The sequence below is a fragment of the Mobula birostris genome, chromosome 11 (genome assembly GCF_030028105.1).
Source record: "Mobula birostris isolate sMobBir1 chromosome 11, sMobBir1.hap1, whole genome shotgun sequence".
Lineage (NCBI taxonomy): Eukaryota > Metazoa > Chordata > Chondrichthyes > Myliobatiformes > Myliobatidae > Mobula > Mobula birostris.
Window position 1 is genome coordinate 110,305,291 of NC_092380.1, and position 16,288 is coordinate 110,321,578.

General features: G+C 43.2%; 1 protein-coding gene across 1 annotated transcript in view; it reads left to right on the plus strand.

The window, feature by feature from the left end:
• Positions 1-16,288, plus strand: part of kiaa1549la (KIAA1549-like a) — a 260,253-nt gene that overhangs the window by 188,638 nt on the left and 55,327 nt on the right. Inside the window, exons 16-18 of the mRNA XM_072271383.1 lie at positions 1,802-1,986; positions 4,688-4,908; positions 8,911-9,043. Coding sequence (XP_072127484.1) covers positions 1,802-1,986; positions 4,688-4,908; positions 8,911-9,043 — 539 coding nt within the window. The remainder of the gene's footprint in view (positions 1-1,801; positions 1,987-4,687; positions 4,909-8,910; positions 9,044-16,288) is intronic.

Here is a 16,288-nt window from a genome sequence, read left to right on the forward strand (position 1 = left end):
TTTAGCATTTGTCTGTTTTTTACAAGGCCGAGTTGCTAGCTCAACACTCAAACCAGCATGGATGCAAAGCACGCAAGGAGCTACTGGATTCAAACGTGGGACCATTCCCCTCAAGGTCCGGTGCAGATGCAAAATTCTTAGGCACCCTGGCTATATTTATGTGCCTCAGACTTTTGCACATTGCTTAGATTGGCTGAACAGCTAGAGAATTTTTGCCAGGGTGAAAATAACTAATACAAGGGGACATAATTTTAAGGTGATTGGAGGAAAGTATAGGGGGGATGTCAGAGGTAAGTTTTTACACAGGAGAGTGGTGGGTGCGAGGAATGTGCTGCTAGGGGTGGTGATAGAGGCACGTCCAATAGGGGCATCGAAGAAACTCTTAGATAGGCACATAGATGATAGAAAATTGGAGGGCTATGTAGGAGGGAAGGGTTAGATTGATCTTAGAGTGGGTTAAAAGGTCGGCACAATTTCATGGGTCAAAGGGCCTGTATTGTGCTGTAATGTTCCATGTTCTATTTTCAAAACAACCTGAGGTTATATTATGAGAGTCTTTTTTCCTAGGGGAGAGTTGTCTTTATATTAGAGGGCGTAGATATAAGCTGATGAGAGAACATTAAAAGGAGATAAAGGATGCAAGTTTTATGTGTGTGTTGGGTGCCTGGAATGCAGTGCCAAGGGAAGTGGTGGAAGCCAATGCAATATTAATGTTTAAGGCATTTAGCCAGGCACTTGAATAGGTAGGAAATGGAGGGATAGACTGTATACAGGCAGATGTATAGTTTAATTTGGGATTGTGTTTGGCATAACACAAATTGGGATTGTGTTTGGTGTTTGTGATTGTGGTGGTAGACCTGAGGAGAGCTAAGGTACTGGTGACCCCTGTTTCCATCCAGGGGGTTAGTGTGGACATGGTGGAGGATTACAAGTACCTGGGGATACGAATTGACAATAAACTGGACTGGTCAAAGAACACTGAGGCTGTCTACAAGAAGGGTCAGAGCTGTCTCTATTTCCTGAGGAGACTGAGGTCCTTTAGCATCTGCCGGATGATGCTGAGGATGTTCTATGAGTCTGTGGTGGCCAGTGCTATCATGTTTGCTGTTGTGTGCTGGGGCAGCAGGCTGAGGGTAGCAGACACCAACAGAATCAACAACTCATTCGTAAGGCCAGTGATGTTGTGGGGATGGAACTGGACTCTCTGACGGTGGTGTCTGAAAAGAGGATGCTGTCTAAGTTACATGCCATCTTGGTCAATGTCTCCCATCCACTACGTAACGTACTGGTTGGGCACAGGAGTACATTCAGCCAGAGACTCATTCCACCGAGATGCAGCACAGAGCGTCATAGGAAGTCATTCCTGCCTGTGGCCATCAAACTTTACAACTCCTCCCTTGGAGGGTCAGACACCGTGAGCCAATAGGCTGGTCCTGGACTTATTTCATAATTTAGTGGCATAATTTACATATTACTATTTAACTATTTATGGTTCTATTACTATTTATTATTTATGGTGCAACTGTAACGAAAACCAATTTTCCCCGGGATCAATAAAGTATGACTATGACTATGACTATAAATATTGTGGGCGAAAGGGCCTGTCCTACGTTTTATGTTAACTTGCCAATACACTTTATTGACTTTAGGCCTTTGTAAGGTAATGTGGACATTGAGAAATAGCTTGTTTTCACTGGATAGGGCGGATCTCTATTGTTCTTGGAGAGCCTCAACCCTTTCTGACCGTATGTTTGCCTTTTCCTTTATTGTGACCTGTCATATGCCATCTGCTGGCCCTCAGTCCCCGTCAGCGATGAGGAGGAGAACGCCACGCTATTCGAACATGTCTCCAAGACGTCGGACGACCCATTCGACACACCCTCGGGGTCCGTACAGCTTCTGTCCATCAAGCCGCTGACCGCACACCCTGGTTACCCCCAGTCCGGCTCGGAGAAGAGCCCAGAGATGGCAGCCGTCAATGGGGAGGTGAGTCCAGTAGTCTCTCTTCACCTCAGGTAAAGAGTCACAGTCCCACCAAGGGAGATGTCTGTCATCAAAACTTGTGGCTTGTAGGGAGGGCATACACTCTCCAAAGCCTCTGTCATGGCCAACTAACTGGATTCTGACAACTCATACTCGTCTCTCAATCCCACATCATTTACACTTGTGCATGCCTGTCACCACCAGGTTCTGAAGTTTGATCAGAGAAATGCCATTCTTATACAGAATTGACCAACAGTTACAAATATTGACCATTGGGTAAACTGTCTATGTTCAAATTCCGTACTTGCATGATGAGCAGTCATTCACAATAGAAACTGCAAGCTAACAATCGATGATACTTTGAAGTTAGTAAAGTTGGTGTGTGTGCCTTGCATCTTTCTGTTACACCCTTATCTTGACTCCATACGCGGAATGTCTCTGGTCCCCTGCTCTGCCAAGGAAAGCTGTGCTCTTCAAAGACCTTTCTTCAAAGGCCTCACTTGCCTGGATCAACAACACATTATCTGTATACTATATATGCCTGGACATGATCTTAACCCTCTTACCTAATTACTTGGGCCCTTCGCTCCAAGTGAAGCATTGGCCATCGATGAACTCCTGCATCCATTGTCCTCTGAAGTCTATGGTATGGTTGGAGTTCATCAAGATTTCTGTAAAGGAGTGACTAGAACTGAATGTAAAATCCAGTTGTGACATAACCAGTGCTTTATAAAGCTACAACACGACATCGTGACCCTTGAATTCAAAGTACTAGCCTTTTATGTGGCACCTTAACAGGTGCCTTCTGGAAATCCAAATACACTACATCTACTGGGTCCCCTTTATTTACGATCTAACAAATTTATCAAACCAAATTTTAAAAAGCTATGAACGAGCCAACAGATGGACAAGCCAATAAAAAACAGTTGCTGAGGGATGTTGCAAGGATATATTTTACTTCTGTACTGCCCATATACTCAGAATCAGAATCAGGTTTAATATCTCTGGCACACATCGTGAAATTTGTTGTTTTGTGGCAGCAGTACATTGCAATACATAATAATAAAAAACTAAAAAGTATAGTGAGAAATATATTTAAAAATTAAATTAAATTATGTAGTGTAAAAAGAGAGCAAATTAATTAAATAAATTGTGAAGAAGCATACATTGTCCATTCAGAAATCTGATGGTGGAGGGGAAGAAGCTGTTCCTGAAGTATTGAATGTCTGTCTTCAGGCTCCTGCACCTCCTGCCTGATGATAGCAATGAGAAGCGGGTATGTTCTGAGTGATGGTGGTCCTTAATGACAGATGTTCCCTTTATGAGGCATCGTGATTTGAAGGTGTCCTGGATCCTGGGGACACTAGTGCTCATAATGGAGCTGGCTGAGTTTACAACTTTCTGTAGCTTTTACCAATTCTGAGCAGTCACCCCTCCATACCAGACGGTGATGTAACTAGCTAGAATGCTCTCCATGGTGCATCTACAGAAACTTGCAAGTGTCTTTGGTGACATACCAAGTCTCCTTAAACTCCTAATGAGATCTAGTTACTGTCATGCCTTCTTTGTAATTGCATCAGTAAGTTGGGCCCAGGATAGATCTTCAGAGATCTTAACACCCAAGAACTTGAAACTGGTCACCTTTCCACTGCCTGAAGTGCAGTCACTGATGTTAGATAGAAAGTCGTTAGACCTTAATAATTCTCAGTAAAAGTCCCACAAATGGCCAACACCTGCTGAGTTCCTCCAACCCAACTCCCGGAAGGTGATTGATTTTGATTGTAAAAGGTTATTTGGAACTTACTGAAGAGACTTCTCAAAAAGCACGTTGGGTTCAAAGAGCACCAACGTAGTGGTAATATAGTGGTTAGCAGGATGCTATTACAACTCAGGGCGTTGGAGTTCAGAGTTCAATTCCGGCATCCCCTGTAAGGAAGTTTGTACGTCATTCCATAAGTACGTGGGTTTCCTTCAGGTTCTCCGAATTCCTCACATAGCGATGTGAGGAACCGATTGGTAGGTTAATTGGTTATTGTAAATTGTCCTGCGATTATGCTCGGGTTGAGACTGTGGGTTGCTGGGTGGTGCTGTTCATTACGCTGCACAGTTCTGTTCCGCTCTGTATCCCTAAATAACTAAATAAGTAAAACTGTGGAATAGAAACAGGTAAAATCACAAACACTACAATTGGACAAGAAGCTCATTAAACAGCTTTCTTTACTTTCCCCATCTCTGCTGTGTTGGCCTCGTCTCAGTGCATGTGTGTTTTCTTTTTATTATATGTCTCCTTTCACTGATTTTTTTTCCTCCTGTCTCATAATCTTTATTTCTGTTATTCCCTGTATGAGACACGGTGTGTGTCCACCTGGGTCTCTCTTCTTCTAGTTCCCTCTTTCTGCTCTATTACCTTCTATCTATTATTCAACATTCTGTGTCCATTGTCAGATCAAATCACTGAGCACGCTTGGGCAGCTTGTAGCTGTCACCACACTTCTGGCACCAACGTAGCGTGCCCACAACTTACTACCCCTAACCACAACGATTCTGTGCAGCCCCTTATTTTTATAAGTAATTATAATTTACTTAGAGTAACTTTTACGTCTTGCACTGGTCTGCTGCCGAAAAACAACAAGCTTCATGACATACACAGTGATAATAAACCTGACTGGTTCTGAGATTCTCTCTTCGTTTCTGTCCTCGCTAGGTGAACAAAGCACTAAAGCAGAAATCGGACATTGAGCACTATCGGAACAAGCTCCGCCTGAAGGCGAAGAGGAAAGGCTATTACGACTTCCCCGAGGTGGAGAATGGTCAGCCCAGCCTGGAGCAGCAGAGGAAAGTCTACGAGAAGGGGCAGATGGAAGTCAGTCGCGCCTTGGAGACCGAGATACGGGCATCATCCACGTACTCTGAAGCCCGAAACAGGTGAGGACAGTGGAAGATGAGGAATCCGGGACCAGGGTGGGGAAATTTAATGACCTTAGAATCAGAATCAGGTTTAATATCTCTGGTATACTGAATGTCATGAAATTTGTTGTTATACATTGTAATACATAATAATAAAAACAAATTACAATAAGAAGTATATATAAATTTTCATATATTCATTTATATGAATATATTATTTTTTAATTAAACTAAGTAGTGTGAAAAGAGAGGGGAAAAAATCTAATGTAGTATTCATGGGTTATTCATCCATTCAGAAATCAGATGGCAGAAAGGAAGAGGCTGCTCCTGAGATGTTGAGGCTCCCTGATGATAGCGATGAGAAGAGGGCATGTACTGAGTGATGGGGGTCCTTAATGATGTTGCCTTTTTGAAGAATCACCTTTTGAAAATATTCTAGATGCTGGGCACAAATATCTTTAGTGCCCATGATGGAGCTGGCAGAGTTTGTAACTTTCTGCAGCTTTTTCTGATCCCGTGCAGTGGCCCCTCCATTCCGGATGGTGATGCGATCAGTTTAAGTGCTCTGCACGTAGAAATTGAGAGTGTCTGTGGTGACACACTGATTCTCCTCAAGCTCCTAATGAAATATAGCTACTGTTGTGTAATTGCATCAAAATGTTGGGTCCAGGATAGATCCTCAGAGGTGTTGACACCCAGGAACTTGCAAATGTTCACTCTTTCCACTGCTGATCCCTCAATGAGGACTGGAGTGTGATCCCTCGACTTCCCCTTCCTGAAGTTCAAAATGAATTCCTTGATCTTACTGACACTGAGTGCAATGTTGTTGCTGTAACATCACTCTACCCAATGATCTGTCTCACTCCTGTACGCCTCCTCATCACCATCTGAAATTCTACCAACAGTAATTTGTCATTGGCAAATTTATAGAAGGTGTTTGAGCTGTGCCAAGACACACCTTAAGTTATTTTGAACTTAACTGCTGTCAGAGAAGAGAGAAAAGAGTGCAGGTGGTGGAATCTGGAGCAACAGAAAAATGCTGGGGGAACTCAGCAGATTGCTGGAATCCAATTCAATTAGCTTAGCATATATAAATCAAAGTTGAGTTTATTGTTATATGTAGAAGTATATATATGCACAGGTACGACAAAAACTTACTTGCAGCCAACTAACTGGCACATAGGATTGGAGACACAAGATTGACAAGAACAATGTAAACATAAATTATACAAGAAAGAGCATGATTAGAACAGAAAAATACAAAGTCCATGGTAGTGCAAAGCAGTCATGGTGTTGCTATTAGCAATTAGAGTTGTGCAGGTTGGATTAAGAACCAAATACCTGAAGGGAAGGACAGTACTGTACCAAAGCCTGAGGCTAGGGTGCCTAAGACTTTTGCACAGTACTGTGGTAATTTTATGTATTGCACTGTACTGCTGCCACACAAAAAATCATAACATATATGAGTGATGATAAACCCAATTCTGATATGGGTCTCTATTGTAGACTGAGAGTGGGAAGGGGGCAGGGAGAGGGGAATCATGGTTGGGAAAAGGGGAGGGAGAGGGGAGGGAGCAGGAAGCACCAGAGAGACATTCCGTAATGATCAATAAACCAATTGTTTGGAATTAAATGACCTTGCCTGGTGTCTCAGGGCTGAATGTGTCTGCATCTGTGCCACCCACCCTCCACCCCTGGCACTCCTTCTCTGTACCTGTCCCACACCCCTCCCGCAGCGCTCCATAATCACCATTCCCAACATCCTTTTCCCGCACCAAATTTACAAACTTGCTCTCCGCTCCACATTGACAAATGTACCGTGCAATAGTGTGTTAGGCACTGTGTGTGTTAGGCAGTGTTTCTCGTACTGAAGCTTTGAAGCTGTACTTTGCACTTTCCTCCAGCCCGAGCAACAACCTTCCAAACCTCTCTGTTTCCCCTTGCTTTGCCAATTATTCAACCAAGATCTTCATTGTTGATGCTTGGCTATTGCACGGAGAGGGATCTGGAGGTCCACTGTGTAGGCACTAAAGATGGCCAGGACTGTGAAAGAGGTTCTGCTGAGGGAATATATATTTATCTATCTATCTATCTAGTATTTAGAGATACTGAACAGTAACAAGCCTTTCTGGCCCAATGGACTCACAATGACCAGCTACACCCATGTAACCAGTTAACCTACTGACCTGTATGTGTTCGGAATGTGGGAGGAGGCCCATGCAGTCACAGGGAGGATGTATAAACTCCTTACAGACAGCAGCGGGAAACTGCTACTTTACATTGCTGCCTAACTTAAGAAATATAATCTAAATTAAGAAATAGAGCCACCAAACACATGATCTCTGGATTGCTCTTTGACCCATGTGCTTGGGTCATAGAGTGATAGAGAAGTACAACACTAAAACAGGCCTTTCTGTCTATCTAGTCCATACTGAGCTATTTCAACTGCCTACTTCCATCCACCTACACCGGGACCCATACCCCTCCATACCCCTACCATCCATGTACCTATCCAAACCTCATTTAAACATTTAAATTGGGCTGGTGTGCACCACATGCTCTGGCAGCTTGTTTCACACTTACACCAACCTCTGAGTGAAGAGGTTTCGTGTCATTTTCCCCTTAAACTTTTCACCTTTGACCTCTAGTCCCACCCAACCTCAGTGGAAAAAGACTGCTTGTATTTACCTGATCTGTATCCCTCATTTTGTATATCTCTATCAAATCACCCAACCTTCTACATTCCAAGGAATAAAATCCTAACCTATTCAACCTTTCCATATAACTCAAGTCCTCCAGACCTGACAACATCCTTGTAAATTTTCTCTGTACTCTTTCAACCTTATTTATATCTTTCCTGTAGGTAGGTGACCAAAACTGACACAATAATCCAAATTAGGCCTCACCAACACCTTATATAACTTCAACATAGCATCCCATCTCCTGTACTCAATACTTTGATTTATGAGAGGCAGCGAGCCAAAAGATTTCTTTATGACTCTATCAACCTGTGATACCATTTTCAATGAATTATGGACCTGTATTCCCAGATCCCTTTGTTCTACCGCACTCCTCACTGCCCTACCGTTCACTGGTTGGCCCTACTGAAGTGCAACACTTCCCACTTGTCAAGCCAAAGAGAGAGGCAAGGAGCATGTCAGTCCTTAGACATTGCCCTTGTCCAGATCCTTAGTGAGCACGTGACTCACAACATGTTTTGTTGAAGTTCTCGGAATCAGAATCAGGTTTAGTATCACTGACGTACATTGTGAAATTTGTTGCTTCATGGCAGCTGTACAGGACATAAACTATGTTACAAAACTAAGTAAATGGTGCAACAGACAGATAGTAAGGTAGTATTCATGGGTTCAAAGACCATTCAGAAATAAGATGGTGGAGGGTAAGAATCAGAAAGTGTGAGTTTTCAGGCTTCTGTTTCTCCTCTCTGATGGTAGCAATGAGAAGAAGGTATAGCCTAGGTGGTGAGGCACCTTAATGATGGATGCCAGCTTCCTGAGGCACTAACTCTTGAAGATATTGTCGATGTTGGGCAGGATTGTGGCCAGATGGAACTGGCTGAATCTATAACCCTCTGCAGTCTCTTTCCATCTTCTGCATTAGAACCTCCCAACCAGGCTCTGATGCAACCAGTCAGAATGCTCTTCACCATACCTCCATAGAAACTGGGTAGAGTCTTTGGTGACACATCAAATCCCCTCAAACTCATGAAGTATAGTCGCTGGCATGCAGAAACCAGTTGCAAGTGATTCTTCATTCCAGATAACAACATCCCTCCTGTGTTTATTCTGCTCTGATTTTAATTTTGTTAAAAGGCATTTGGACAGGTGCATGGATAGGAAAGGTGAAGAGGGATATGTGCCAAATGCAGGCAAAAGGGAGCAGCTTGGATGGGTGACTTGTCTGGCATAGACTAGTTGTGTTGAAGAGTCTGTTTCCTTGCTGTATGACACTGTGACTCTAATTCTTTATTTTTTTGGAATGATTGGGGAACCTGTGTAGGCAATCCCAGGTGAAGAACACAGTGTACAGGAGTAGGCAGTCTCTGAACAGCCCGAGTCCGGGAGGGACTGAGATGGACCTGCTAGTCACCAGGGAGAAGTCACGTCGAGGGATTCGCAACAACGGATATGATGTAAGTCAAAATAGATGAATTCTTTTTACACCAGCTTATGTGCCACATACTCCAACCTCCCAATGGAAGCATCTCGCTTGTTAGATTGAGTTTGAAAAAAGGCATTTAGCATGCTTGCTCTCCCTGGTTGGGGCATTGAATATAAGCGTCAGGAAGGCATAATACAACTTTATAGAACTTGAGTTAGGCTGCACTAGCATTATGGTGTGCAGTTCTGGCTGTCCCGTTGCAGGAAGGGTTTGGAGGACAGGGCAGAGAAGAGGTGTACAAGATGTCGCCTGGATTAGAGGCATGAACTATAAGGAGAGGTTTGACATACTGGGGTTGTTTTCTCTGGAGTGTCGGAGACTCAGGGGAGACCTGATACAAGTTTATAATATTATGAGAGGCATAGATGTCTTTTTCCTTGGGGTGGAAATATCAAATACTAGAGGACATATATTTAAGGTGAGAGGGAGAAAGTCTCAAGAATATGTGTGAGGCAGGGTTTTTATACAGATAGCAGTGGTGGTGGAATCAGAGGTGTTTAAGAGACTTTTAGATAGGCACATGATTGGACAGGGAATGGAGGGATATGGACCTTGTGCAGGCAGGGAAGATTTAGATCAGTTTCGCGTCATGTTCAGCGTAGACATCACAGGTGGAAGGGCCTTTTCCTGTGTTGTATTGTACTTTGTTCTATTATGCAAGTTTAATCGTAATTCATTCATTCGTTATGTGCCGTGTTGTCTGACATGGGCAATCATGTCTTTCTATGACCATGATCGTTCTTGGGAATTTTTTCTACAGAAGTGGTTTGCCATTGCTCTCTTCTGGGCAGTGTCTTTACAAGATGGGTGATCCCAGCCATTATCAGCACTCTTCAGAGATTGTCTACCTGGTGTCAGTGGTCACATTACCAGGACTTATGATATGCACCAGTTGCTCATATAACCATCCGCCACCTGCTCCCATGGCTTCACGTAACCCTGATCGCTGGGGTAATCAGGTGCTACACCTTGCCTAAGGGTGATCTGCCGGTTAGTGGAGGGCAGGATCGCCTTACACCTCCTTTGGTAGAGATGTATCTCTACCCCACCTCCCAATAGCAATAGTACTGAGTCCTATTTGGATCCTAGACCATCAGAGGTACACAGGAGGCTTGTGCCAAGAGAAAAGAGCTCTCCCATGAGGTCCCTTCCACCCTTTGAGTAGAGCACGGTGCTAAGATTAATGAGTGTACATTAATGACAAACAAGAGAAAATCTGCGGATGCTGGAAATCCAAGCGGCACATGCAAAATGCTGGAGGAACTCAGCAGGCCAGGCAGCATCTATGGAAAAGAGTACAGCTGATGTTTTGGGCCGAAACCCACGCATTAAGGCTCCTAATTCCAGTCCTGCCGAAGGGTCTTGGCCCAAAGTGGCGACTGTACTCGTTTCCATAGATGCTGCCTGGCCTGTGGAGTTCCTCCAGCATTTTGTGTCTGTTGTGTGTACATTAATGAGTTTGGTACATGGGAGCAGGAGGGTCTATGGAGCCTCCTGAGAACTTCTGCCACCTTTGGATACCGTTGGGGGGGGATTGACCTAACAGAGGAAAGTCACAGTGGTCAGGTCTCTGGCACTGAGTCTGCCTCTGTAACTCAGAAGGGAACGGGGGAGAAGAGGTACGCTGAGGTGATATAGGATTCATTGGGGAACAGACAAGGGGTTCTGTGAGCAAGAACAAGATTCCCGGATGGTATGTTGCCTCCTGGGTGCCAGGGTCCGGGATGTCTTGGATCGAGTCCTCAGCATTCTTAGGTGGGAGGTGAACAGCCAGAAGTTGTGGTCCATGTAGCTACCAATGACATGGGTAGGACAAGTGGACAAGTCTGCACAGAGAGTTCAGGGAGTTAGGTCCTCAGTTAAAGGGCAGGAGCTCCAGGGTTGTGATCTCTGGATTGCTACCTGTGCCATGTGCTAGTGAGGCCAGAACTAGGAGGCTTATACCTGGCTAAGGAGTTGATATTGGAGGGAGGGTATAAGATTTTTGAATCATTGAGCTCTCTTCCAAGGAAAGTGGGACCTGTACAGAAGGGATGGTTTGCACCTGAACAGGAGGGGGACTAATATCCTACTGGGAAGGTTTGTTAATGCGACATGGCGGGGTTTAAACTGCAGTTGCAGGGTGATGAGAAGCAGAGTGCCAGAACATTTAGTGGGGAGGAATCAAAAGGTTGAGCTTGGACGCCTAGTGTTCTGAGCAGCGTATGTTTCAATGCAAGAAGTATCGTAGGAAAGGTGGATGATAGTGCTGAAGATGAGGTAGTTGGTTTACGAATAGAGATAATGTGTACTGAAGATAGGCTGTTGGTAGGGCAAAATTGCAGTCAACAGGATGAGTTGCAATTTAAAAGGCGGACTAAATCAAAAAGGGAGAATACAGAACTGAAGGTGTTATATTTGAATGTGCTCAGTATACAGAAAAAGGTCGATGAACATGCAGCACAGTTGCAGATTGGCAGGTATGATGTTGTAGGTGTTACTGAATCATGGCTGAAAGAAGATTATAGCAGAGAGCTTAATATCCAAGGATACACAGTGTGTTGAAAGGACAGGCAGGAAGGCAGAGGGGTTGGCATTGCTCTGTTGGTAAAAAATGAAATCAAATTATTAGAAAGAAGTTGGTGAATCATTGTGGATAGAGCTAAGGACCTGCAAGGGTAAAAAGACCCTGATGGGAGCTGTATACAGACCCCCAAACTGTAGTATGGATGTGGCCTACAAATTATAATGAGATACAGAAGATGCATGCCAAAACGATAATGTTACGATAGTCATGGGGGATTTTGATATGCAGGTAGATTAGAAAACTAAGGTTGGTGCTGGATCCAAAGAGGGGGAATTTCCAGAGTGCCAACGAGATGGCTTTTTAGTGCAGCTTGTGGTTGAGCCCACTAGGGGATCAGCTCTTCTGGATTGGGTGTTGTGCAATGAACCAGAATTGTTTAGAGACCTTAAGGTGAAAGAACTCTTAGGCAAGTGATCATAATATAATCGAATTCACTGTGAAATTTGAGAAGGAGAAGCTAACATCAGATGTATCACTATTAAAATGGAGCAAAGGGAATTGCAGAGGCATGAGAGAGGAGTTGGCCAGAAATGATTGGAAAAGAACACTGGCAAGGATGACGGTAGAGCAGCGGAAAGGCACAGGATATATACATCACAAAGAGAATATATATTCTTAAAATATATTCTTAAGGAACAATGACTCAACTGTGGCTAACAAGATAAGTCAAAGCCAACATAAAAACCAAAGAGAGGGCATATAATAGAGCTAAAATTAATGGGAAGTTAGAGGAATGGGAAGCTTTTGAAAACCAATAGAAGGCAACGAAAAAAGTCCTTAAGAAGGTAAAGATGGAATACGAAAGTAAGTTAGCCAGTAATATAAAAAGAAAGTTTATTCAGATACATTATTCAGTTATTATTCAGATGATAAAGAGAGGCAAGAGTGCATATAAGAAAATGATGCTGGAGAGGGAGTAATGATGGACAAGGAAATGGCAGATGAACTGAATAAGTATTTTGCATCAGTCTTCACTGTGGAAGGCACTAGCAGTATGGTGGAAGTTCCAGGTGTCAGCGATCAAGAAGAGTGTTAATTACTATTACTAGGGAGAAGGTTCTTGGGAAACTACAAAGTCCAAAGGTAGATAAGTTGCCTGGACTAGATGGTGTACACCCCAAGTTCTGAAAGAGATGGCTGAAGAGTTTGTGGAGGCATTAGTAATGATTTTTCAAGAATTACTAGATTCTTGAATGATTCCAGAAGTCTGGAAAAATGAAAATGTCACTCTACTCTTCAAGAAGCAGAGAAGCAGAAGAAAGGAAACTATAGACCAATTAGTGTGACCTCAGTGGTTGGGAAGATGTTGGAGATAATTGTCAAGGATGGGGTCTCAGTGTTCTTTGGTGGCATGTGATAAAATAGGCCATAGTCAGCATTAGTTTCTCAAAATCTTGCCCGAAAAATCTGTTGGAATTTTTTGAAGTAACAACAAGCAGTTTGGACAAAGGAGAATCGGTTGATGTTGTGCACTTGGATATTCAGAAGACCTTTAACAAGGTGCTACACATGAGACTGTAAGAAGCCATGAGCCCCTGGAATTACAAGAAAGATTCTAGCATGGATTGGCAGGAGGCAAAGAGGGGGACTAAATTGGAGACTTTTCTGGATGGCTGCCAGTGACTAGTGGTGTTCCACAAGAGTCTGTGCTGGGTCCGATTCTTTTTATGGTTACGTGTTAATGATTTGGATGATGGAATTGGTGGCTTTCTTGCCAAAGATTGTAGACGATATGAAGATAGGTAGAAGAGCCGGTAGTTTTGAGGAAGTAGAGAGGCTACAGAAGGACTTAGACAGATTAGGAGAATGGGCAAAGAAATGGCAGATGAAATACAGTGTCAGGAAGTGTATGATATTGCATGTTGGTGGAAGAAATGAAAGAGTTGACTATTTTCTAAATGGAGAGAAAATACAAAATCTGAGGTAGAAAGGGACCTGGAAGTCCTTGTGCAGGATTCCTTTAAGGTTAATTTTCAGGTTGAGTCTGTGGTGAGGAAGGCAAATGCAATGTTAGCATTCATTTCAAGAGGACTAGAACATAAAAGAAAAGATGTAGTGTTGTGACTTTATAAATGATTCCAGAATTGAATATGTTGTCATATAAGAATGTCTGATGGCTCTGGGCCTGTATCCACTAGAATTCAGAAGAATGAGGGGTGACCTCATTGAAACCTATTGAATGGTGAAAGGCCTTGACAGAGTGAATGTGAATAGGATGTTTCCTATTATGGGAGAGTCTAAGACGCCAGAGGACACAACCTCAGAATAGAGGGCGTCCTTTTCAAACGGATGTGAGAGGGATTTCTTTAGCCAGAGAGTGGTGACTCTGTGGAATTATTTGTCACAAGTAGCTGTGGAGGCCAAGCCTTTATGTACATTTAAGATAGAGGTTAATAGATTCTTGATTGGTCAGGGTATGAAGGGATACGGGGAGAAGGTAGAAGATTGGGGCTGAGAGGGAAGTTGGATCAGCTATGATGAAATGGCAGAGCAGGTTCGATGGGCAAAATGACCTAATTCTCCTTGTATATCTTATGGTCTTAATGACTTTATTTCCAGGAGCATAGGAAAATTTGTAGGAGCTTTGATAGAGGTGTACAAAATAGTGAGGGTTATAGATAGGGTAAATGCAAGCAGGCTTTTTCCACTGAGGTTAGGCGAAACTAGAACTAGAGGTCATAGGTTAGGGGTGAAAGGTGAAATATTTGAGGGTCACCTGAGGGGGATCTTCATCATTCAGAAGGTGATGCGAGTGTGGAATGAGCAGCGAACAGAAGTAGTGGATGAGGATTCATTTTCAAAATTTATGAGAAATTTGGATAAGTACATGGAAGGGTGCAGTATATAGGGCTGAGGTCCAAGTGCGGATCGATAGAACTAGGCAGAAGACCAGGTAGGCAAGGACTAGATGGGCTGATGGGCTTGTTTCTGTGCTGTAGTGTTCTATGACTCTATGAATTTATAAAACCAATGTAGCAAAGTGACATTTTAGTGGATGGTTGTAGGAATGTCTTGTACTGGGTGTAATCAAAGTCCGCAGCAGCGGTCTTGAACTTCAGGAAGGTGATTGAAGTTTCTGTCATGTTTCCTGAGGGACGATGTATGTGCCAGGCTAATACAATACACATAAATTCCATCATCTTAGTTGAGATGCACAGTTTGTGTCTGGGTTTGTGCCTGAAAACCAAATACACTGTTAGCATTTGTTTTGAGAGGACTGGAATACAAGAGCAGGGATGTAATGTTAAGGGTTTATAAGGCATTAGACTGCACTTGGAGTATCGTGAGCAGGTTTGGGCCCTTTATATAAGAAATGATATGCTGGCATTGGAGAGGGTCCAGAGGACGTTCACAGGAGTGAAAGGGTGAACATATTAGGAGCTTTTGTTGGGCCTGTACTTGCTAGAGTATAGAGGAATGGGGGGGGGGGGGTTATCTAATTGAAACCTATCAAATGTTGAAAGACCTAGATAGAGTGTTCATGGAGAGGATGTTTCCTGTCGTGGGGGAGTCTAAGACCAGAGCACACAGCCTCAGAATAGAAGGATGTCCATTTTGAACAATGATGAGGAGGAATTTCTTTAGCTGCAGTGTGGTGAATCTCTGGAATTTGTTGCCTAAGACAGCTGTGGTGGTCAAGTCACTGTATATATTTAAAGTGGACCTTAATAGATTCTTCATTAGTCAGAGTGTCAAAGGAATAAGGTGGATGATCTTGTTTTACAGTGACAGATTGACAGGTATGATATTGTGGCCATCACTGAGATGTGGCTAAAGGATGCATGTCTCTGGGAGATGAACATCCAAGGATACACGGTGTATCGGAAGGATAGGCAGGTAGGCAGAGGGGGAGGTGTGGCTTTATTGGTAAGAAATGATATTAAATCATTAGATAGAGGTGACATAGGATTGGAAGGTGCAGAATCTTTACGGGTTGAGCTAAGAAATTGCAGGGGTAAAAGGACCCTGATGGCAGTTATTTATAGGCCTCCAAACAGCTGCAGTGATGTGGACTACAAATGCAAACAGAAAATAGAAAAGGCTTGTCAGAAGGGCAGTGTTATGATAATTGTGGGGGATTTTAACATGCGAGTGGATTGGAAAAATCAGGTTGGCCCTAGATCTCAAGAGAGAGAATTTGTAGAATGTCTATGAGATGACTTTTTAGAACAGTTTGTGTTGAGCCCACTAGGGGATCGGCTGTACTGGATTGGGTATTGTGTAATGAACCAGAGGTGATTAGAGATATTGAGGTGAAGGAACCCTTAGGAGGCAGTGATCATAACATGATTGAGTTCACTGTGAAATTTGAGAAAGAGAATCCGAAATCCGATGTATCGGTATTTCAGTGGAGAAAAAGAAATTACAGTGGCATGAGAGAGGAACTGGCCAAAGTTGACTGGAAAGGGACACTAACCGGAAGGACGGCAGAGCAGCAGTGGCTGGATTTTATGCAAGAAGTGAGGAAGGTGCAAGACAGATATATTCCAAAAAAGAGGAAATTTTCAAATGGAAAAAGGATGCAACCGTGGCTGACGAGAAGTCAAAGCCGAAGTTAAAGCAAAGGAGAGGGCATACAAGGAAGCAAAAATTAGTGGGAAAACAGAGGATTGGGAAGTTTTTAAAAGCTTACAAAAGGAAACTAAGAAG